Below are 25525 nucleotides of genomic sequence, written 5' to 3' on the forward strand. Positions count from 1 at the left end.
GCTTTGTCCTGTAAAAGCCCCTATCTGATCTTCCATATGGACAGAGCAGAATTGAGGACGCGTCCCCAATTCCTCCCTAAGGTGGTATCAGCGTTTCACTTGAACCAACCTATTGTGGTGCCTGCGGCTACTAGGGACTTGGAGGCTTCCAAGTTGTTGGACGTAGTCCGGGCCCTGAAAAATATGTTTCCAGGATGGCTGGAGTCAGAAAGACTGACTCGCTGTTTATCCTGCATGCACCCAACAAGTTGGGTGCTCCTGCTTCTAAGCAGACTATTGCTCGCTGGATCTGCTCCACGATTCAACTTGCACATTCTGCGGCTGGACTGCCGCATCCTAAATCTGTAAAAGCCCACTCCACGAGGAAGGTGGGCTCTTCTTGGGCGGCTGCCCGAGGGGTCTCGGCTTTACAACTTTGCTGAGCTGCTACCTGGTCGGGTTCAAACACGTTTGCAAAATTCTACAAGTTTGATACCCTGGCTGAGGAGGACCTTGAGTTTGCTCATTCGGTGCTGCAGAGTCATCCGCACTCTCCCGCCCGTTTGGGAGCTTTGGTATAATCCCCATGGTCCTTACGGAGTTCCCAGCATCCACTAGGTCGTCAGAGAAAATAAGAATTTACTCACCGGTAAATCTATTTCTCGTAGTCCGTAGTGGATGCTGGGCGCCCATCCCAAGTGCGGATTGTCTGCAATACTTGTATATAGTTATTGCTTAACTAAAGGGTTATTGTTATGAGCCATCTGTTTGTGAGGCTCAGTTGTTATTCATACTGTTAACTGGATATAGTATCACGAGTCTTACGGTGTGGCTGGTATGAGTCTTACCCGGGATTCCAAATCCCTTCCTTATTGTGTCAGCTCTTCCGGGCACAGTTTCCCTAACTGAGGTCTGGAGGAGGGGCATAGAGGGAGGAGCCAGTGCACACCAGTAGTCCTAATTCTTTCTTAGAGTGCCCAGTCTCCTGCGGAGCCCGCTATTCCCCATGGTCCTTACGGAGTTCCCAGCATCCACTACGGACTACGAGAAAAAGAATTACCGGTGAGTAAATTCTTATTTTAAGTTGCATAAACAAATGGTGAATAATTTGTTAGAAAGCAGGTATGTATTGATCTGGATAATGAATAATCTGTGTTACATGAGTGATATATGTCAGAGGGGTGGTAGTCATGTGACCGACAGTCACATGACCTCCTCCGTGAGCCCGACGGCTCACTATCCCGATGGTCGGCATGCTGACCAACAGGGACTATTTCCACTCGTGGGTGTCCACGACACCCATAGAGTGGGAATAGAACCCGTGGCGACCGCAGGTCGCCACCGAGCCCGCAGCGTGGCGAGCGCAGCGAGCCCGCAAGGGGCTTGCTGCACTCGCCCCTCCCCGCCGGGATCCCAGTGTCGGTATGCTGCCGGGATCCCGGCGTCGGTAAGGTGACCGGCGGTCAGGAGACCGCCGGTCACCCGTACTACACCCTGTCAGAGAGCACACTGTTTTGAACATTGGAGAAGCAGAAACTTGGCTTGTACTGATGTACAGTAGACTGATTAAATCTTAGTGTAATATAAATACAATGCGAGTGATTGTCAGCCCCCAGAACCTTGCTGGCTAATGTATTGCAGTGTATCTATGCAGTGAAATATCTCTTGTTTTAGCTCAGCAGGTGCACAGGTGTATTAATTACTCAGACACATTTTAAAAGGTCCGCAGGTGGAGTTAATTATTTCACTTGTGATTCTGTGAGGAGACCTACAAAACATGCAACGTGTGGGGGTGATGAGGACTGAATTTGCAGACCTATGTGCTACAGCAGGGGTGTCAAACTCAAATTCATCGGGGGCCGCATCAGCAGTTTGGTCCCCATCAAAGGGCCGGTTGTATTACCGCTCCACCTGCCTTATATGTGCCCAGCCATCTGCCCCCTTTTAAAGTGCCCAGCCATGTGCCCCCTTTTATAGTGCCCAGCCATGTGCCCCCTTTTATAGTGCCCAGCCATCTGCCTCCTTTTATAGTGCCCAGCCATCTGCCCCCTTTTATAGTGCCCAGCCATCTGCCCCCTTTTATAGTGCCCAGCCATGTGCCCCCTTTTATAGTGCCCAGCCATCTGCCCCCTTTTATAGTGCCCAGCCATCTGCCCCCTTTTATAGTGCCCAGCCATCTGCCCCCTTTTATAGTGCCCAGCCATCTGCCCCCTTTTATAGTGCCCAGCCATCTGCCCCCTTTTATAGTGCCCAGCCATGTGCCCCCTTTTATAGTGCCCAGCCATCTGCCCCCTTTTATAGTGCCCAGCCATCTGCCCCCTCCATTTACTTTACTTACCTTTTACTTCTTTCTTTCTTTTACTTCTTTCTTCTTGCTCCTCTCCGCGGCGTCCGCGCGCTCCTCTGATCCCTGGAGATGTCGGGCGGACGTCACGTGATGACGTCACGTCCGACACCCAGGGAGCAGTGCGGGGCAGGAAGAAGTCGGGCCAGGTCCCGGAAGGTAAGTAAATTTATTTTATTTTTTTTAACTTGAGCCATTTTTAAAATGAATTTACTCCGTGCAGGCACGGAGTAAATTCATTGAAAAAAAAAAAGGGGAGGCTGCAAGGCTGGCGGCGGCACCGCGGGCCATCAGACGAGGTCTGGCGGGCCGGATTTGGCCCGCGGGCCTTGTGTTTGACACCCCTGTGCTACAGTATATAAATAAATTATACAAGTGCATACATTTGTTAATGTTATATTCCTTCTCAGTTTGTGACTGTTTCATATTCTTTAGAATTGTTTGCCGTAAGGAAATAAATTGCACTGAACTGGCGGTGTGCTGGCTCTTGAACCTGGAAAACTACAGAAACTGAGTAGGAGGTTCCCTCATCCTTCTCCCTGTTGTTGCAGAATGGTTTATCATGCTGCTTGCTGCAGCTCTCCTTTTTGTTGTTCTCCTGTTGCCATGGAGCTTTAAAGGCAATCAGCCAGCTGTATGCATGATTTCCTCCTTATCCTAGCAACCTCTCCTGAATGATCAGCATACCAGGCTATACATGTTTATCCTGACCATCGCAAAGTCCTTTATTAGTGATCTACCATATTCATGGAATATTTCACTTTTGTGTTATTATTTTGCTTATTTGTCTCATATTTTTCCTTGTTGTGTTTCCATTTTCCTTATTTGTTTGTGGAATAAGCTTTTGTTTACCCACTTGTACTATGATAAAAAGTTTTAGCGTTTATAGTGAACAGTTTATTTTCATTGTATGTCTTGTCCATTTACAACAAAGAACACGCTGTATAGTAATCACTTCAACCACCTGTTTGTAATACTTGCTCATCTAGCCAATGTAATATGATTGGTAAGTTAGAAACATACAAAAGAGAGACAAGATAGCAACAGTTTATTATTCCCAACATTATTATTATTATAATTTCCCAATCTTCAGTGTCAGTCTTGCTGCTTTCAGAACGGACATTGTTACACTATACAGCACACTGATTAGCCAAACTAATTGGGAACAAGGATAATGCGGATAATCAGTTTTCTGGGATGATTGGACGTGTATTAAGCTTTGTATGGAGTGAATGTCTAAAATAGCTGTGAGCCGACTGAGGGGCAGATTTATTAAGCCTGGTGAAGTGATAAAGTGGAAGGTGATAATGCACCAGCCAATCAGCTCCTGTCATGATACATGCTCGGTTTGAAAAATGACAGGAGCTGACTGGCTGGTGCGTTATCACCTTCCACTTTATCCATACTTGCCTACCTGACCCTCTCCATGAGGGAGAAAATGCTCTGTTCCTGGACTTTCCTGGTAATGTATGATTGCCATCACCTGTGGTGAAACACCTTTCTTATCAATTAACTAGCTCACCACAGGTGATGGCAATCATACATTACCAGGAAAGTCCAGGAACAGAGCATTTTCTCCCTCATGGAGAGGGTCAGGTAGGCAAGTATGACTTTATCACTTCACCAGGCTTAATAAATCTGCCCTTGAGTGCAGATTTATCTGTCCAGTATCGGTATGTAAAGCCGGTGGGCAGGATCCCGGCCATCAGTATACCGACAGCAGGATCCCGACCACCAGGGCCACGCTGCGGGCACGGTGGCTCGCTGCGCTCTCCACAGGATTTATTCTCCCTCTATGGGTGTCGTAGATGCCCATAGCGGGAGGAAATCCTGTGGCATCGGTATTTCACCGCTAGTCTGGATTCCGTTGTTGGCATTGCGGCGCTCAGGATCCCGACTAGCGGTATGGTGACTGCTTCCCATCTGTCCAATCTGTCTGGTGGGAACAAAATTTGGTAATATATGGGAGCAAATGACTACCATGTGCTCCCAAATTCTGGAAAACCGATACAAACGATTGTTTAGATAAATTTGTTAAGTCAAACGTATTTAGCCAATTTATCTGAACAACCATTGTCTGTTTTCCGGTGTTTGGGAGCAAGTTACATAGTTACATAGTCAGTGAGGTTGAAAAGATGCAAAATGCCCATCGGGTTAAACCTATATTCTGTGTTAAGCTGTTCAAATTATAATGTACCTGCTGAAGTAATGGTTTAGTACCAATTGACAACTATGATTCTACCACTCCCAGATATTAATGTCGCTATGCGAAATGCTATAACCCTGGGTACGTTTTCCAGTTAAAAATGTGTCCACATCCATTTTTAAATGCATTTACAGAGTCTGCCATTATTACCTTCTCCGGCAGGGAGTTCCAAATCTTTATTGCCCTTACCGTGAAGAACCCTTTCCTACGTTGTGTACGGAATTTTCTCTCCTCTAGCCTCAGCGAGTGCCAACGTGTCCCATACAGAGTTCTTTTAATAAACAGATCCCCTGCTAACTCCTTGTAATGACCCTTTACATATTTGAATATATTAATAAAGTCTCCTCTTAGACGCCTCTTTTCTAGTGTATACATATTTAACCTAGTAAGCCTTTCCTCGTACTCCAGAGACTCTAACCCTTTAATCAATTTAGTAGCTCGCCTTTGAACCCTTTCTAGTTCCCCGATATCTTTTTTTTTTTTTTTTTATAATATGGTGCCCAAAATTTAACACAATGGGCCTAGGTGGTCATTCCGAGTTGTTCGCTCGGTAATTTTCTTCGCATCGTAGCGATTTTCCGCTAATTGCGCATGCGCAATGTTCGCACTGCGCCAAGTAAATTTGCTATGAAGATTGGTATTTTACTCACGGCATTACAAGGTTTTTTCTTCGTTCTGGAGATCGGAGTGTGATTGACAGGAAGTGGGTGTTTCTGGGCAGAAACTGTCCGTTTTATGGGTGTGTGTGAAAAAACGCTACCGTTTCTGGGAAAAATGCGGGAGTGGCTGGAGAAACGGAGGAGTGTCTGGGCGAACGCTGGGTGTGTTTGTGACGTCAAACCAGGAACGACAAGCACTGAACTGATCGCACTGGAAGAGTAAGTCTCGAGCTACACAGAAACTGCACAGAGAAGTCTTTTCGCAATATTGCGAATCTTTCGTTCACAATTTTGCTAAGCTAAGATTCACTCCCAGTAGGCTGCGGCTTAGCGTGTGCAAAGCTGCTAAAAGCAGCTTGCGAGCGAACAACTCGGAATGACCACCCTAATTCTGAGTTGATCACAGTAGCAAATTTGTTAGCAGTTGGGCAAAACCATGGGGGTAATTCCAAGTTGATCGCAGCAGGAAATTTTTTAGCAGTTGGGCAAAACCATGTGCATTGCAGGGGAGGCAGATATAACATGTGCAGAGAGAGTTAGATTTGGGTGTGGTGTGTTCAATCTGCAATCTATATTGCAGTGTAAAAATAAAGCAGCCAGTATTTACCCTGCACAGAAACAAAATAACCCACCCAAATCTAACTCTCTCTGCAAGTATTATATCTGCCCCCCCTGCAGTGCACATGGTTTTGCCCAACTGCTAACAAACTTGCTGCTGCGATCAACTCAGAATTACCCCCAATATTCAAGGTGTGGACGTACCAATGATTTGTACAGTGGCAGGATTACATCCTCGTCCCTTGTCTCAATGCCCCGTTTTATGCACGCAAGCACTTTATTTGCCTGATTTGCTACATTTTGACATTGTGTACTGTTACTAAGCCTATTATCTATGAGCACCCCCAAATCTTTTTCCACCACAGTTACCCCTATTTTCTCTGGCAGGGTCCGCAGGTTATCCACAGGATAACAATGGGATATGATGGAGCGACAGCGGATTTGCACCAATCAGTCAAAGCTTTCCGGCCTCCCAGTATGCAATGGGCCCGTCCATATATCCTCGCCCCCTGGCTCAGGCAAATCAGTTTTTTGTTTGGTGCGGCAGGAGCTGGACCATGGTCAGAGGGCTGCTGGTTTGTAAGCAGCCCCAAGCTTTCTTATTATATTTTTATAGTCTTACTATTGTTTGAGTGATCTTTATAAACATCGTCTTATACGCATATTGGAAAGAGTCACTCCAACAACTCTCCGCCGGGTCACGACAACACTTATCCACGAGTACAGTGCTGTTTCGGCGGGCGTCTGTGTCGGATATACTAGCAGGTCCATCAGACGTTACCAGGCTGTGGCCGGAGCACGGGGAGAAGGTAAAGCATCGGTTCTGCGTAGCATGCATGGAATACGGACACAGCCGCACTGTTTTGGGTGGAGACTACCAAACAGTAGCTGACGCGCCGTCACCACGGTTGCTCCAGCGCTAGACCTTAGGGATCATAGGCACCAGGAATAGCATGAGGCCATGATCCCTAGGGTTGATGTCAGCAGTGGGGAGTCAGACCCCTCCCCCCGGTTCATGACCAGTTTCCGCCGAGTCTCCCGCCATGAACTGTTTCCTCGCTTCCGTCTCAGACGCTACCAGCTACACTGGGAGACGAGGGGACTCAGTCGCAGCATAGACGGCTGTGTGACCGGGGCGTCTATGTTCACTGATTCAGTGTGTTTATCTGTCATCTCTCTCTCTCACTGGTATCTTTCCTTATTCAAGCATACGGTTATTACTTCTATTCTGAGTAAAAGGAAATTGTGACCCAAAGCCTCTCTCATATTGCAAGTTCTCGGCTCCCTTGCCCCTCCAAGCTTCTCTAGAGGCTTATGGTCCCTACACACTTGCCGATGTGTATGCACGATATGAACAATCTCGTTCAGTAATTAACGATATATCATTCATATCGCTTAGTGTGTATGCACCAACAATGAACAATGCGTGTCCCTGCGGTCGTCATCGTTGGTTTTCCCTCGTTTAGCATAGCAAGCCAATTTGGATGATAGTCGTTAATCGTTGAAAACGAACATCGTCCAAATTGGAAACATCAGCAAGTGTGTAGGGCCCATTACCCATGCCAGCTTATCACACTTTCCTGATTCACAAAACCTATTTGGACCTACTGCACTACAGATTTTGTTTCCACACTACAGTACATAGAGAATACATGGTCTGTGGTGGTCACTGATTTCATCACTGCTAAACCTAAAGGCTATTTCTCACTTGTAATTCTCCTGGATTTCCTTGCTGCATTTGACACTATTGACTACTCTCTTCTCATGCAAATGTTTCAGTCTTTTTAGGTCCTCAGTGCACTGTCTTGTCTTGAACTTACAAGGATCCCACTATAGTATTTTTTTTTCTCTCTCTCTCTCTCTCTCTCTCTCTCTCTCTCTCTCCACTGTGTCATCGGTGCCGGGCATTGCCTATTCTGACCAGTCAAATCCTATGTAGTGCGCCTAAAATGGCTGGCCGGATACCTGATGGGTAGAATGACCAAAATCCTGCAGCACATGACCCAAAATGGCGGCAGCACCGTTTGTATTATTTTCATGGCCTCTGTATTTCATGGAAAGCTAGAAGTTTCTCAACTGCATGATGTTCACACTTTCTTTTAAGCGTCTTGAGTCCTATTTAAAGAAAGAGTGCTATAGAAATACTACTATCATTATTGTTATTATTGTCTTTAGACATTTTACATGCATGTCTTACAACCCCAGCAGTTTTTTCATCTAAACTCCAGAACTCTTCCTAGAAAACCAGTCTGCTTCCTGCTCTACACCTTGTGTTTCTTCTCCTACACCTCATCCCCTATCATCCATGTTCCCTGCTATGACTCTGTATGCTCATATATCCTCTCTTAAGGGTATGCGGTTACAATACTGCTAGTCGGTATCCCGGACGTCACAATGCCAACGCCGGAATCCCGACTAGCAGTGAAATACCGCCGGCGCCACAGGCTTTTCTCCCTCTATGGGTGTCCATGACACCCATAGAGGGAGAATATAACCTGTGGCGAGCGAAGCGAGCCGCTGTGCCCCGGAGCATGGTGAGCACAGCGAGCCTGCAATGGGCTTTCTAGCGCTCGCGCCAGCGCTGCTGGCTTTCCAGTGGCTGGGATTCGGTATACTGACGACCCGGATCCCGACCACTGGTTTTCCATACTGATCCCCTCTTGAGATATGCCACAATCTGTAAAGATTCCTACTACAGGTGCACTACTCCTCCTTCCTCTATAAGCGGGTCCTTCATACTACAAATATCTCATTTCTCCTGTACACTCCCTGGATCCTCATGTCTATGTACATTTAAAAAAAAAGCAGATGCCAGAGTTTTATTTATTTTCCAAAATCGCTAAATGTACTTTCATTTTTTAAAGGAGCGTTTCCAAAATGGTGGAAGAATTAGACCTTTTTATTGAAGCTCAAAGGGCAAAGCTTGCAAAAGACAAGGCTGAACTGGAAAAGGACCCCCCATACATGGAAATCAGGGTAAATTCTATGTTTTCACTGGCTTTATATTCTCTTCATTTAAACCTGTTAAAGAATGATAATCATAAAATACAAGAAGTGTTTATAAATATATAATAAGGTTAAAAATAATTATATACTCTATATATATATATATATATATATATATATATATATATATATATATATATATATATATATATAGGTGAATGTAGATAACCGGCACTCTTGGAGACTATTAAATCAATTGACACAGCACGGCAGCTTCAGTCAACGTTTCAGGAATCACTCCTTTTATCAAGCATGGTCTTGATAAAAGGAGTGATTCCTGAAACGTTGACTGAAGCTGCCGTGCTGTGTCAATTGATTTAATAGTCTCCAAGAGTGCCGGTTATCTACATTCACCTACATTGGCTACCCGCAGACAGGGCACCGGAGCAAGTTGTTTTCATTCATTACACAGGAGTGCCGAGTACTACCTTTTTGTTCTATATATATAATATATATATATATATATATATATATATATATATATATATATACATACATACATACATACATACATACATACATACATACATACATACATACATACATGTTGAGTATCCCTTATCCAAAATGCTTGGGACCAGAGGTATTTTGGATATGGGTTTTTTCCGTATTTTGGAATAATTGCATACCATAATGAGATATAATGGCGATGGGACCTAAATATAAGCACAGAATGCATTTATGTTTCATATACACCTTATATGTACAGCCTGAAGGTCATTTTAGCCAATCTCTTTTTATAACTTTGTGCATTAAACAAAGTGTGTCTACATTCACACAATTAATTTGTTTCATATACACCTTATACACAAAGCCTGAAGGTCATTTAATACAATATTTTTAATAACTATGTATAAAACAAAGTTTGTGTACATTGAGCCATCAGAAAGCAAAAGTTTCACTATCTCACTCAAAAAAGTTTGTATTTCGGAATATTCCGTATTTCGGAATATTTGGATATGGGATACTCAACCTGTATATATATATTTTTATAGGAGCCAGCACAGCCATAGAAAAAACTGCTTTTATATCCAAATCATCAGATGCATTCACAGTTACAGTGCATATCAAAAATTGCAGTAGCCTTGAGAAGACTTATCAGTAAAGAATAGCAACATCACGTGGTATCTTGCATATACTGTACTTATCAAGGTTTCAGAGAATAAATGGGCAAGCCATCCTCCTGTGTCCAGTCAGGTTGTAGCTGCTTCCAAAGGAGGATGAATGGCCTGCTTTTTTCCTATTACATAGTAACATAGTTTCTCTTACGTCCTAGAGGATGCTGGGGTCCACATTAGTACCATGGGGTATAGACGGGTCTACCAGGAGCCATTGGCACTTTAAGAGTTTGAGAGTGTGGGCTGGCTCCTCCCTCTATGCCCCTCCTATCAGACTCAGTTTAGAAAAGGTGCCCGGAGGAGCCGGTCACAGCTAGGGGAGCTCCATAGGAGTTTCTCTGGATTTTTATTTTAATAGAGTTTAGGCACAGGGAGGCTGCTGGCAACAGCCTCCCTGCTTCGTGGGACTAAGGGGGGGGGGGGGGGGAGTAGTGTCCACCCTAAGGGGTCTGAACCACTATCTCAGCTGAAAGGACACTGAGCTCCTGAGGGGAATGAACGTTTGCCGCCACAGGTGATCACTCACCCCCGCAGCATGCCGCCACCCTCTTACAGAGCCAGAAGACTACAGTGGCGAGTGAGTCACCGGTCCCCTGGCAAGCGGGGAGCCGGTGTGAAGATGGCGGCAACAGGGTAGGGAGCGCAGTACTAACTGCGCACCGGGGCTAAGCGGTACATGTGCAGCGCTGTGAGGGGTGCCCTGAGCCAGCGCCTACACCCTGCACTGGTCAAAAGCCTGTCAGGGACCCCAGACACTGCCAGCAGATATTCCTTAGGCCAGTATAAAGACCAGGGGGTTGTAGAAGGGGGGAGGGGCGGTGTATGTACTGTGTAATCTATTAAGGTGCACAGTGAGCACTGTATAGTGGTTTTCCTATATCTAACAAGCGCTGTGTGTGGGTTGGCTCCAATCTCTGTGGCTCTCTTGGCATTCTTGGGGAGGAAACTCTGTCTGCCTTTTCCGTGTGTGTGTGTGTGTGTGTGTGTGTGTGTGTGTGTGTGTGTAGTGTTTGTTGTCCCCAACTGGCCATGTCTAGGGACTCTGTATCATATGCTGCAGAGGATATGTCCTCTCGGGATGACCCCATTCCATGTAATCAGGATTGCACTGTTTTAGCACAGATTCCTGCTAAGGATCCTGAGTGGTTAGCCTCTCTAAAGGGTATGATCTCTCAGATTTCTACTAGGGTAGCGCAAACTGAGACAGCAACTCAGGTTTTACAAAACTCTATGGCTGCATGGTCCGGTTCTGTTCCAGGGCCCCCTAGCATCTCAAAAACGTGCTCTTTCCCAGATTATGTAAGATGACACGGATACCGATTCTGACACGGCAGACGGTGAGGGGGATGTGCTGAGGGGAGCAGTATCTCTTGCAAAAGGGGTGCAGTTGATGATTGAAACCATTAGAGATGTGTGGAATATTACTGACGCAACACCGGAGCAGGTTGAGGAGGCTTACTTCACGGATAAAAAGAAAGCCTCCCTAACCTTCCCTGCGTCTAAAGAATTAAACGCTATATTTGAGAAATCCTGGGAAAATCCGGATAAAAAATTCCAGATCCCCAAAAAGGTTCTGGTTGCTTTTCCCTTTCCTGAGGAGGATAGAAAGAAATGGGAAAACCCACCCATAGTTGACGCATCTGTTTCCAGACTGTCAAAGCAGGTGGTTTTACCTGTCCCTGGATCTACCGCGTTAAAAGAACCGGCTGATCGCAAAATTGACACTACGCTCAGATCCATATACACGGCTTCAGGGGCGATATTGCGACCTACTATTGCCTGTGTATGGATCTCATAATCCCATATCTGGATGATCTGCTGATAAAGGCATAGTCCAGGGAGAGGTTGTCGCAGTCCATTGTTCTCACAACTCATATGCTCAGGGAACACGGTTGGATCCTGAATCTTCCAAAATCACATTTGGAGCCGACCAGGAGGTTGTCTTTTATGGGAATGATCCTCGACACAGAGGTGCAGAGGGTGTTTCTTCCGGAGGAGAAAGTGTTGGTGATACAAACAATGGTCCGGGATGTCCTGAAGCTTCGGTTCATCAGTGCATTCGCCTTCTGGGGAAGATGTTGGCCTCTTACGAGGCTCTACAGTACGGAAGGTTTCATGCTTGGCCCTTCCAACTGGATCTCCTGGACAAGTGGTCGGGATCTCATCTACACATGCACCAGAGAATACGTCTGTCGCCAAAAGACAGGATTTCGCTCCTCTGGTGGCTACAACTAACTCACCTTCTGGAATGCCGCAGGTTCGGGATTCAGGTCTGGATCCTTCTAACTACGGATGCAAGTCTCCGGGGCTGGGACGCAGTCACTCAAGGGGAAACCTTCCAAGGAAGGTGGTCAGGCCTGGAATCCAGCCTACCAATAAACATTCTGGAACTAAGAGCAGTCTACAGTGGTCTTCTCCAGGCGGCCCATCTTCTGCGAGATCGAGCCATTCAAGTTCAGTCGGACAATATACCGACAGGGCGGAACGAAGAGCAGAGCTGCAATGTCAGAGGTAACAAGAATCATCCTCTGGGCGGAAAAACACGCGTTGGCGCTGTCAGCAATCTTCATTCCGGGAGTAGACAATTTGGAAGCGGACTTTCTCAGCAGACACGATCTCCATCCAGGAGAGTGGGGTCTCCATCCGGAGGTGTTCTGTTCACGGAGGTAACAGATCTTTGGGGTGTACCTAAAAATCGACATGATGGCCTCTCGTGTCAACAAGAAGCTTCGGCGATATTGTTCCAGGTCGAGGGACCCACAAGCCATGGCGGTGGACGCCCTAGTGACTCCAGTAGGTGTATGCGTTTCCTCCACTTCCACTCATTCCAAGAGTTCTAAAACTCATAAGGAGAACAAAAGTTCAGGCGATCCTCATTGCTCCGGACTGGCCAAGAAGGGCTTAGTACGCGGATCTTCTGGATCTAACGGAATGTGGTAGTAGTGAGTAGACTCCTAGACATATGCAAGGTAGCGCTATGTAGAGCCCGAAGGCGTGACCACAACAACTGGAGTAATTTAAACGGGTTTTATTTAAGAAAAAGTCATAAAAGGTGCATGAAATAATAATGTCACAGGGGATGATTAAACACAGTGCTGGTTGGGACCAGTAATCCGGAATAACACAAAGTTCTGTATAAAACTTGGGAGCCCAGGAGAGGAATAACGTGATGATGGGAAGTAAAGGTGAAGCTGGAAATAATATTAGTGTTCGTGGGTAAACTGAAGATGAAGCTGGAGTTCGCTGGTAAATGAGAAATGAAGCTGGAGTTCGCTGGTAAATGAGAAATGAAGCTGGAGTTTGCTGGTAAATGAGAAATGAAGCTGGGGTTCGCAGGTAAATGAAGAATGAAGCTGGGGTTCGTAGATAAATGAGAAATTAAGCTGGGGTTCGCAGGTAAATGAAGAAATGAAGGATGGCTGCTGGGAAGCCAGAGTATACACACCACTAACACTAGGTGCAGGATGACAGGGAAGCGGATTGCACCACAGAATAACCACAGGAGAGCTGTATTAACGCTGCAGGAGGGAACCACGAGGAGTCAGGCTGAGTTGCAGAGAGAGTCCACAAAAGAACTGCACACTGGAGTAGCAGACGACAATGGAAGCACTGACAATCTTCTGGGTGTGGATACAGGGTATTTATCCCCCATGGCCAGCGGGGATTGGCTGACCATGATACCTGAGCTTTAGGCAGCACTGTGGATTGGAGGAATGAAACAGGTGACTGGAGTCCAGCATGGCTGCGTCCATGAACGGTAACAGAAGGGGAATTAACTACTGTGGGAAGATGCAACATTGGCGGTGAAGGCCGCAGCAGCAGAATCACATGCGCCCAGCGGCGCGCGGCGGCCAGAGAGACAGAAGCGGTAGCAGAGGAACATGGAGGACGTGCATCCAGACGGAGCCTCCAGGCGCGGCGATGACGGCCGCGGCGGAACCGAAAGCGTCGCACTTCCGTAAGTACGTATACTAAGGTGGTCAGCTAAGACCAGCGCTGCGAGCAATAACCTAAGTTAACGCCCGGCCCTGGCCCGCTGAGCCAACCTCAGGAGTCACCTAATGGGTAAAAATTGGTGTCTCAGTACCCGGATCGTGACAGCACCCCCCCCCCCCCCCCTTTAGGAGTGGCACCAGGACACTTCTTAGGTTTACGTGGGAACTTGGAATGAAATTCTTGGACTAGTTTAGGAGCGTAAACATCCGCTGCATTCGTCCAGGAACGTTCCTCAGGACCGTAGCCCTTCCAATCTATTAGGTACTGGAGATGACCATACCTAATACGAGAATCCAGAATCTTGGCGACTTCGTGCTTAACGCCGCGTTGAGTCTGGACCTTGGGAGCAGAGGGAAGCGTAGAATGAAAGCGATTCAAAATCACTGGCTTGAGGAGAGAAATGTAGAACGTCTTAGGAACTTTCAGGAATGGAGGCCATTGAAGTTTGTAGGCCACTGGGTTGACGACTTGCTCAATCGGAAAAGGGCCGATGTAACGTGGAGCAAATTTCATACTCTGACCCCTCAGTCGTAGATTCTTCGTCGATAGCCAAACGCGGTCACCAACTTTAAGGGCAGGGATTGCCCGATGCTTCTTATCTGCAAATCTTTTGTACCTGGAGGAAGCTACTTGAAAACTGTTGAATCGTGATATCAGCAGCAGGCACCGAGGTTGCTGGAAGCGGCTGGAACTCGGGGATTTTTGGGTGAAACCCATAGTTTGTAAAGAATGGGATGGAGGAAGACGAAGAGTGGTACTGATTGTTGTGGCATAATTCAGCCCATGGGAGGAGTTGAACCCAGTCATCCTGGGAAGAGGATACATAAATACGGAGGAAGGCCTCAAAGTCCTGATTCACCCTCTCAGGTTGCCCATTGGTTTGAGGATGATAGGCTGTAGAAAACTTCAGTTTGACTTGGAGTGCTTGACAAAGACTTCGCCAGAACTTGGCCACAAACTGCACACCTCTATCGGAAATTATCTCCTCAGGGAGACCATGTAGCTTGAAGATCTCTTGAATGAAGACTTGTGCCAGCCTGGAAGCTGACGGAAGACCGGTAAGAGGGATGAAGTGTGCCATCTTGGTGAACCGGTCAACTACCACCCAGATGGTATTGAATTTATTACTCATAGGGAGATCCGTGACGAAATCCATAGAAAGATGAGTCCACGGACGATGAGGAACAGACAAATGAACCAGTTGCCCAGCGGGTGACTGGCGGGTACCTTGTGTTGGGCACATTTTGGGCAGGAAGCCACAAATTCAGTAATGTCCTTCTTTAGGGTCGGCCACCAGTATGCTATGGAAACAAATTATAAGGTCTTGCGGGTGCCCGGCAAAGCGAAAGAAATGTGCCAAATGCAAGAGCTTCCTTCTGAGAGCCGTTTTTACAAAACTTTTCCCTGGCGTCCATCCTCACTGCGGAGAACGCCACTGGATCAATGATATAATGCTTGTCAGTAGACTCAGGCTAATTTTCTTGCTCCCAGGAGCTGGAAAGGGCATCAGCTCCCAGGAGCTGGAAAGGGAATCTCCAAGCCAGGAGACAGAAGCGGTAGCAGAGGAACATGGAGGACGTGCATCCAGATGGGAGCCCCCAGGCGCGGCGATGATGGCCGCGGCGGGACCAAAAGCGCCGCACTTCCGTAAGTACGTATACTAAGGTGGTCAGCTAAGACCAGCGCTGCGAGCAATAACCTAAGTTAACGCCCGGCCCTGGCCCACTGAGCCAACCTCAGGAGGCACCTAATGGGCAAAAATTGGTGTCTCAGTACCCGGATCGTGACACAAGGCCTCTTCCTCTTCGGGAGGACCTGCTGCAGCAGGGGCCGTTCGCTTATCAAGACTTACCGTGGCTACGTTTGACGGTATGGAGGTTGAACGCCAGATATTGGCTTGGAAGGGCATTCCGAACAGGGTTATTCCTACCCTGATACAGGCTAGGAAAGGAGTAACGTCTAAACATTACTATTGTATTTGGAAAAAATATGTATCTTGGTGTGAGTCCAAGAAGTTTCCTACGGCGGAGTTTCAACTGGGACTGTTTCTCCTCTTCCTGCAAGCTGGTGTGGATATGGGCCTGAGGTTGGGATCCGTAAAGGTCCAGATTTCGGCCCTATCCATTTTCTGCCAGAAACAGTTGGCTTCCCTCCTGGAGGTTCAGACCTTTTTGAAAGGGGTTCTGCACATCCAGCCTCCCTTTGTGCCACCTAGGGCACTATGGGATCTTAACGTGGTGCTGCAGTTTCTCCAATCGGATTGGTTCGAGCCTCTACAAGAGGTTGAGGTCAAGTTTCTCACATAGAAGGCTGTCACTTTGTTGGCCTTAGCTTCTGCTAGACGTGTGTCGGAGCTGGGGGCTTTGTCTTGTAAAAGCTCCTACTTGGTCTTTCATGAAGATAGAGCTGAGCTCCGGACACGTCAGCAGTTCCTTCCGAAGGTTGTGTCGGCATTTCATATCAACCAACCTATTGTGGTGCCAGTGGCTACTGACTCCTCAATTTCATCAAAGTCCTTGGATGTTGTAAGGGCTCTGAAAATCTATGTGAAGAGCACTACTCGTTTCAGAAAATCAGACTCTCTGTTTGTCTTGTATGATCCCAAGAAACTTGGGTGTCCTGTTTCTAAGCAGACTATCTCTCGCTGGATCAGGTTCACTATCCAACATGCGTATTCTATGGCAGGATTGCCGTGTCCAAAATCTGTTAAGGTCCACTCTACTCGTAAGGATGTGTTCTTTCTGGGCGGCTGCCCGGGGTGTCTCGGCTTTATAGCTTTGCCGAGCGGCTACTTGGTCGGGGTCGAACACGTTTGCAAAGTTCTACAAGTTCGATACCTTGGCCGTTGAGGACCTGAAGTTTGGTCAATCAGTTCTGCAGGATCCTCCGCGCTCTATCTCCCGTTCTGGGAGATTTGGTACATCCCCATGGTACTAATGTTGACCCCAGCATCCTCTAGGACGTAAGAGAAAATAGTATTTTAATTACCTACCGGTAACTCCTTTTCTCTGACGTCCTAGTGGATGCTGGGAACTCCGTAAGGACCATGGGGAATAGACTGGCTCCGCAGGAGTCTGGGCACTCTAAAAGAAAGATTAGGTACTTTCTGGTGTGCACTGGCTCCTCCCTCTATGCCCCTCCTCCAGACCTCAGTTAGAATCTGTGCCCGGCCAGAGCTGGATGCACCTAGTGGGCTCTCCTGAGCTTGCTAGAAAAGAAAGTATTTGTTAGGTTTTTTATTTTCAGTGAGATCTGCTGGCAACAGACTCACTGCTACGAGGGACTGAGGGGAGAGAAGCAAACCTACCTGCTTGCAGCTAGCTTGTGCTACTTAGGCTACTGGACACCATTAGCTCCAGAGGGTTCGAACTCAGGGCCTGACCTCGATCGTCCGTTCCCGGAGCCGCGCCGCCGTCCCCCTTGCAGAGCCGGAAGACAGAAGAGAACGACGAAAACGGCGGCTGAAGACTCCTGTCTTCATTATGGTAGCGCACAGCACTGCAGCTGTGCGCCATTGCTCCCACAGCACACCACACACTCTGGTCACTGTAGGGTGCAGGGCGCTGGGGGGGGGGGGGGTGCCCTGGGCAGCAATTATAATACCTTTTGGCACAAATTATACACATAATACAGTCTGGCACTGTATATGTGTGCAAACCCCCGCCATTAAGTCACACAAAACGCGGGACAGAAGCCCGCCGCTGAGGGGGCGTGGCCTTCTTCCTCAGCACACCAGCGCCATTTTCCCTTCACAGCTCCGCTGGAAGCAGCTCCCCAGGCTCTCCCCTGCAGTATCTGGATACAAGAAGGGTAAAAAAGAGAGGGGGGGCACTTAAATTTAGGCGCAAATAAGATAAGTAAGCAGCTATTGGGAAAAATCACTTATTATAGTGTACATCCCTGTGTTATATAGCGCTGTGGTGTGTGCTGGCATACTCTCTTTCTGTCTCCCCAAAGGACTTTGTGGGGTCCTGTCCTCAGTCAGAGCATTCCCTGTGTGTGTGCGGTGTGTCGGTACGGCTGTGTCGACATGTTTGATGAGGAGGTTTACGTGGAGGCGGAGCAGGGGCAGATTAGTGTGGTGTCGCCCCCGACGGGGCCGACACCTGATTGGATGGATATGTGGAAGGTCTTAACCGACAGTGTCAACTCCTTACATAAAAGGTTCGATGACGCAGCAGCCTTGGGACAGCCGGGGTCTCAGCCCGCGCCTGCCCAGGCGACTCAGAGGCTCATAAACGCCCTCTGGCTCAGATGGTAGACACAGATGTCGACACGGAGTCTGACTCCAGTGTAGATGAGGATGGGACAAATGTACAGTCTACAAAGGCCATCCGATGCATGATTACTGCAATGAAAGATGTATTGCACATTTCTGACGTTAACCCGGTAACCACCGAGGAGTATTATGTTTGGGGAGAAAAAGCAGCCAGTGACTTTTCCCCCATCTGATGAATTAAATGATTTGTGTGAAGAAGCGTGGAGTTCCCCTGATAAGAAACTAGTGATTTCTAAGAGGTTACTGATGGCGTACCCTTTCCCGCCAACGGATAGGTTACGTTGGGAAACATCCCCTAGGGTGGACAAGGCGCTCACACGCTTATCTAAAAGGGTGGCACTGCCGTCTCAGGAGACGGCCGCCCTAAAGGAGCCTGAGGATAGAAAGCAGGAAGCTATCCTGAAGTCTGTGTACACACTCTGGTACTCTACTGAGACCTGCTATTGCTTCAGCCTGGATGTGTAGTGCTGCAGCAGCATGGACTGATACCCTGTCAGACAACATTGATTCCCTCGACAGGGATACTATTTTGCTAACCATGGAACATATAAAAGACGTCGTCTTATATATGCGGGATGCCCAGAGGGACATTTGCCTGCTGGCATCTAGAATTAATGCAATGTCCGTTTCTGCCAGGAGAGTATTATGGACTCGGCAGTGGACAGGTGATGCTGATTCTAAAAAACACATGGAGGTTTTGCCTTATAAGGGTGAGGAATTGTTTGGGGACGGTCTCTTGGACCTCGTATCCACAGCAACAGCTGGGAAGTCGACTTTTTTACCTCAGGTTCCCTCACAGCCTAAGAAAGCACCGTATTATCAAATGCAGTCCTTTCGGCCTCAGAAAGGCAAGCGGGTCAGAGGCGCATCCTTTCTGGCCAGAGGCAGGGGTAGAGGAAAGAAGCTGCACCAGGCAGCCAGTTCCCAGGAACAAAAATCCTCCCCTGCTTCCACTAAGTCCACCGCATGACGTTGGGGCTCCACTGGCGGAGCCAGGTGCGGTGGGGGCGCGTCTCCGAAACTTCAGCAACCAGTGGGTTCGCTCACAAGTGGATCTCTGGGCTGTACAAATTGTATCTCAGGGATACAAGCTGGAGTTCGAGGCGACTCCCCCTCGCCGTTACCTCAAATCAGCCTTGCCAGCTCCTCCCAGGGAAAGGGAGATAGTACTGGCGGCAATTCACAAGCTGTACCTCCAGCAGGTGATAATCAAGGTCCCCCTCCTTCAACAGGGAAGGGGTTACTATTCCACAATGTTTGTGGTACCGAAACCGGACGGTTCGGTGAGACCCATTCTAAATTTAAAATCCTTGAACACTTATATAAAGAAGTTCAAGTTCAAAATGGAATCGCTCAGGGCGGTTATTGCAAGCCTGGAAGAGGGGGATTTTATGGTGTCGCTGGACATCAAGGATGCTTACTTGCATGTCTCCATTTACCCACCTCACCAGGAGTACCTCAGGTTTGTGGTACAGAACTGTCATTACCAATTCCAGACGTTGCCGTTTGGTCTCTCCACGGCTCCGAGAATATTTACCAAGGTAATGGCCGAAATGATGATACTCCTTCGAAGAAAGGGAGTTATAATTATCCCGTACTTGGACGATCTCCTCATAAAGGCGAGGTCCAAAGAGCAGTTGTTGGTCAGCGTAGCACTCTCTCACACTCTCTCAGGAAGTGTTGCAACAGCACGACTGTATTCTGAATATCCCAAAGTCGCAGCTGATTCCTACGACGCGTCTGCTTTTCCTGGGAATGATTCTGGACACAGAACAGAAGAAGGTGTTTCTCCCGGAGGAGAAGGCCCAGGAATTGTCATCTCTGGTCAGGGACCTCCTGAAACCAAAACAGGTGTCGGTGCATCACTGCACGCGAGTCCTGGGAAAGATGGTGGCTTCTTACGAAGCAATTCCCTTCGGCAGGTTCCATGCAAGGATCTTTCAGTGGGATCTGTTGGACAAATGGTCCGGATCGCATCTTCAGATGCATTGGTTGATCACCCTGTCCCCAAGGGCCAGGGTGTCTCTGCTGTGGTGGCTGCAGAGTGCTCATCTTCTCGAGGGACGCAGGTTCGGCATACAGGACTGGGTCCTGGTGACCACGGATGCAAGCCTCCGAGGATGGGGGGCAGTCACTCAGGGAAGAAACTTCCAAGGACAGTGGTCAAGTCTGGAGACTTCCCTACACATAAATATACTGGAACTAAGGGCCATCTACAACGCCCTGATTCAAGCAGAGCCCCTGCTTCAAAACCAGATGGCGTCCCGCCTCGACAAAAAGCTAAAAAAATATTGCGCCAGGTCAAGGGACCCTCAGGCGATAGCTGTGGACGCACTAGTGACACCGTGGTTGTACCAGTCTGTTTATGTGTTCCCTCCTCTTCCTCTCATACCCAAGGTACTGAGGATAGTAAGAAAGAGAGGAGTAAGAACTATACTCATTGTTCCGGATTGGCCAAGAAGAACTTGGTACCCAGAACTACAAGAAATGATCTCAGAGGACCCATGGCCTCTGCCTCTCAGACAGGACCTGTTACAGCAGAGGCCCTGTCTGTTCCAAGACTTACCGCGGCTGCGTTTGACGGCATGGCGGTTGAACGCCGGATCCTAACGGAAAAGGGCATTCCAGATGAAGTGATTCCTACGCTGATAAAAGTTAGGAAGGATGTGACAGCAAAGCATTATCACCGCATATGGCGGAAATATGTCGCTTGATGTGAGGCCAGGAAGGCCCCAACACAGGAATTCCAGCTGGGTCGATTTCTGCACTTCCTACAGTCAGGGGTGACTATGGGCCTAAAATTGGGGTCCATAAAGGTCCAGATTTCGGCCCTATCTATTTTCTTTCAAAAAGAACTGGCTTCACTGCCTGAAGTTCAGACGTTTGTAAAGGGAGTGCTGCATATTCAGCCCCCTTTTGTGCCTCCAGTGGCACCTTGGGATCTTAACGTTGTGTTGGATTTCCTGAAATCACACTGGTTTGAGCCACTTAGGACCGTGGAGCTAAAGTATCTCACGTGGAAGGTGGTCATGCTGTTGGCCTTAGCTTCAGCTAGGCGTGTGTCAGAATTGGCGGCTTTGTCATGTAAAAGCCTGTATCTGATCTTCCATATGGACAGGGCAGAATTGAGGACTCGTCCCCAATTTCTCCCAAAGGTGGTATCAGCGTTTAATTTGAACCAACCTATTGTGGTGCCTGCGGCTACTCGGGACTTGGAGGATTCCAAGTTGCTGGACGTAGTCCGGGATTTGAAAATTTATGTTTCCAGGACGGCTGGAGTCAGGAAAACTGACTCGCTATTTATCCTGCATGCACCCAACAAGCTGGGTGCTCCTGCTTCAAAGCAAACTTGCTTGCTGGATCTGTTGCACGATTCAGCTGGCACATTCTGCGGCTGGACTGCCGCATCTTAAATCAGTAAAAGCCCATTCCACAAGGAAGGTGGGCTCTTCTTGGGCGGCTGCCCGAGGGGTCTCGGCTTTACAGCTTTGCCGAGCTGCTACTTGGTCGGGTTCAAACACATTTGCTAAATTCTACAAGTTTGATACCCTGGCTGAGGAGGACCTTGAGTTTGCTCATTCGGTGCTGCAGAGTCATCCGCACTCTCCCGCCCGTTTGGGAGCTTTGGTATAATCCCCATGGTCCTTACGGAGTTCCCAGCATCCACTAGGACGTCAGAGAAAATAAGAATTTACTCACCGGTAATTCTATTTCTCGTAGTCCGTAGTGGATGCTGGGCGCCCGTCCCAAGTGTGGACTCTCTGCAATACATGTATATAGTTATTGCTTAACTAAAGGGTTATTGTTATGAGCCATCTGTTACTGAGGCTCAGTTGTTGTTCATACTGTTAACTGGGTATGGTTATCACAAGTTGTACAGTGTGATTGGTGTGGCTGGTATGAGTCTTACCCTGGATTCCAAATCCTTTCCTTGTTGTGTCAGCTCTTCCGGGCACAGTTTCCTTAACTGAGGTCTGGAGGAGGGGCATAGAGGGAGGAGCCAGTGCACACCAGATAGTACCTAATCTTTCTTTTAGAGTGCCCAGTCTCCTGCGGAGCCCGTTTATTCCCCATGGTCCTTACGGAGTTCCCAGCATCCACTACGGACTACGAGAAATAGAATTACCGGTGAGTAAATTCTTATTTTCTCGTAGTCCGTAGAGGATGCTGGGCGCCCGCCCAGCGTTCATGATCCTGCAGTGGTTACTTCAGTACTGCTTAGTTCTTGGTTTAGTACTGTTTTGTTACTTGGTTAAGTAATCTTGTTCAGTTGTTGCTGATGTTTCAAGCCAGTTAGCTTGGTTTGCCTTGTTTGTGTGAGCTGGTGTGAATTTCGCCACTATCTGTGTAAAATCCTTTTCTCAATGTTGTCCGTCTCCTCGGGCACAGTTTTTAGACTGAGTCTGGTAGGAGGGGCATAGCGGGAGGAGCCAGCCCACACTCTCAATCTCTTAAAGTGCCAATGGCTCCTGGTGGACCCATCTATACCCCATGGTACTAATGTGAACCTCAGCATCCTCTACGGACTACGAGAAAAGGATTTACCAGTAGGTAATTAAAATCCTATTTCCTGAGGTTGAAAAAAGACAATTTGTCCATCGAGTTCAACCAATTAGTGGTTTCCGACGTTGTATTATTTTTAGGACAATTTTATCCGTTGTGAATGTTGCCCGTTATGTTTATTCGTCTATTTTTAACTATAGTGCGTGATCTACTGACCATAACCCTGTATATCCTTATCCATTAGGAATTTATCTAGCCCATTCTCAAAACTAATGACCGAGTTCACCATTACTACTCTCTCAGGCAGGGAATCCAAATACATAGTGGGGGTCATTCCGAGTTGCTCGCTAGCAGTTTTTAGCAGCCATGCAAATGCATTGACGCCGCCCACTGGGGAGTGTATTTTCGCTTTGCAGAAGTGCGAACGCTTGTGCAGCAGAGCGCCTGCAAAATCTTTTTGTGCAAAACAAGACCAGCCCTGTAGTTGCTCTTCATGTGCGTTGATTCTAACGACGGAGGGACGGCTTTTGACGTCACACACCCGCCCAGCGAACGCCCTGCCACGCCTGCGATTTTTCTGCCACACCTGCATTTCTCTTACTTCCTAGTGGATGCTGGGGACTCCGTAAGGACCATGGGGTATAGACGGGCTCCGCAGGAGACATGGGCACCATAAAGAACTTTAGATGGGTGTGCACTGGCTCCTCCCTCTATGCCCCTCCTCCAGACCTCAGTTAGATCCTGTGCCCAGAGGAGACTCGGTGCACTACAAGGTCTCCATATAGATATATCCCTTAGTGTGTGGGGGTGTCGGTACGCTTGTGTCGGCATGTCTGAAGCGGAAGGCTCGTCTAAGGAGGAGGTGGAGCAAATGATTGTGGTGTTTCCGTCGTCAACGCCGACACCTGATTGGTTGGATATGTTGAATGTTTTAAATGCAAATGTGTCTTTATTACATCAGAGATTGGACAAAGCAGAGTCCAGGGATAGAACAGGGTGTCAATCCATGGCTTTGACTGTGTCACAGGGCCCGTCAGGGTCTCAGAAACGTCCCCTGTCCCAAGTAGCAGACACGGATACCGACAAGGATTCTGACTCCAGTGTCGACTACGATGATGCGAGGTTACACCCAAGGGTGGCCAAAAGTATTCATTATATGATTATTGCAATAAAGGATGTTTTACATATCACAGATGACCCATCTGTCCCTGACAAGAGGGTTCACATGTTTAAGGAAAAGAAACCTGAGGTAACCTTTCCCCCATCTCATGAGCTGAACGCGTTATTTGAAAAGGCTTGGGAAACTCCAGACAAGAAACTGCAGATTCCCAAGAGAATTCTTATGGCGTATCCTTTCCCTGCGCAGGACAGGTTACGGTGGGAATCCTCACCCAGGGTGGACAAGGCGTTAACGCGCTTGTCCAAAAAGGTGGCGCTACCGTCTCCAGACACGGCAGTCCTCAAGGATCCTGCTGATCGCAGACAGGAAACTACCTTAAAATCAATTTATACGCATACGGGTGCCTTGCTCAGACCGGCAATAGCGGTGGCTTGGGTTTGTAGCGCTGTAGCGGCTTGGACGGATACTTTGTCAGCTGACATTGATACCCTGGATAGGGATACCATTTTATTGACCTTAGGTCACTTTAAAGACGCAGTCTTATATATGAGAGATGCTCAGAGAGACGTTGGTCTGCTAGGTTTGAGAGCCAACGCCATGGCGATTTCTGCTAGGCGAGCCCTGTGGACCCGCCAATGGACGGGTGATGCCGACTCAAAGAGGCATATTGAAGTTTTGCCTTACAAAGGTGAGGATTTATATGGGGAAGGTCTCGCGGACCTGTTATCCACAGCTACCGCGGGTAAATCTACCTTTTTACCTTATGTTTCCCCACAGCAAAAGAAGACGCCGCAATATCAGATGCAGTCCTTTCGGTCGCATAAGTCCAGAAGAGGTCGGGGCTCTTCCTTCCTCGCCAGAGGTAAGGGTAGAGGGAAAAGACAGCCTGCTACGGCTAGTTCCCAGGAGCAGAAGTCCTCCCCGGCTTCTGCTAAATCTACCGCATGACGCTGGGGCTCCTCTGAGGGAGTCTGCGCCGGTGGGGGCACGTCTTTGACTCTTCAGCCAGGTCTGGGTTCAGTCAGATGTGGATCCTTGGGCAATGGAAATCGTATCCCAAGGTTCCAAGCTGGAATTCGAAGACGGCCTCCTCGCCGGTTTTTCAAATCGGCTTTACCAGCTTCTTCCCCAGAAAGGGAGATCAATTCAAAAACTGTGTCAACAACAAGTGGTTGTTGAGGTTCCCCTAGTTCAACAGGGGAAGGGGTACTATTCAACCCTATTTGTGGTCCCAAAGCCGGATGGCTCGGTCAGACCCATTCTAAATTTAAAATCCCTAAACCTGTACTTGAAAAAGTTCAAATTCAAGATGGAATCGCTCCGGGCAGTTAGCTCCAGCCTGGAAAGGGGGGATTTTATGGTGTCACTGGACATAAAGGACGCATGCCTTCATGTCCCCATATATCCCCCTCATCAGGCGTACCTGAGATTCGCTGTACAGGACTGTCATTACCATTTTCAGACGTTGCCGTTTGGGCTTTCCACGGCCCCGAGGATTTTCACCAAGGTAATGGCGGAAATGATGGTGCTCCTGCGCCGGCAGGAAGTCACAATTATCCCGTACTTGGACGTTCTCCTGATAAAAGCGAGATCGAGAGATCAGTTGCTAAAAAACGTGGCACTCTCCCTGAGAGTGCTGCAGCAACATGGCTGGATTCTGAATCTACCAAAGTCACAGTTGCTTCCAACAACTCGGCTATCTTTCTTAGGCATGATTCTGGACACTAAACAAAAGAGGGTTTTTGTCCCAATGGAAA

At 48.0% G+C, this 25525-nt stretch overlaps 1 protein-coding gene across 7 annotated transcripts in view; it reads left to right on the forward strand.

The window, feature by feature from the left end:
• The window catches only part of CSPP1 (centrosome and spindle pole associated protein 1), a 295997-nt gene that overhangs the window by 36859 nt on the left and 233613 nt on the right, over positions 1 to 25525 (forward strand). For all 7 annotated transcript variants that reach the window (XM_063923860.1, XM_063923857.1, XM_063923863.1 and 4 more), the window contains exon 2: positions 8611 to 8722. In XM_063923860.1, coding sequence (XP_063779930.1) covers positions 8624 to 8722 — 99 coding nt within the window. In that variant the 5' untranslated portion in view covers positions 8611 to 8623. The remainder of the gene's footprint in view (positions 1 to 8610; positions 8723 to 25525) is intronic.

Source organism: Pseudophryne corroboree, chromosome 5 (genome assembly GCF_028390025.1).
Source record: "Pseudophryne corroboree isolate aPseCor3 chromosome 5, aPseCor3.hap2, whole genome shotgun sequence".
Taxonomy (NCBI): domain Eukaryota; kingdom Metazoa; phylum Chordata; class Amphibia; order Anura; family Myobatrachidae; genus Pseudophryne; species Pseudophryne corroboree.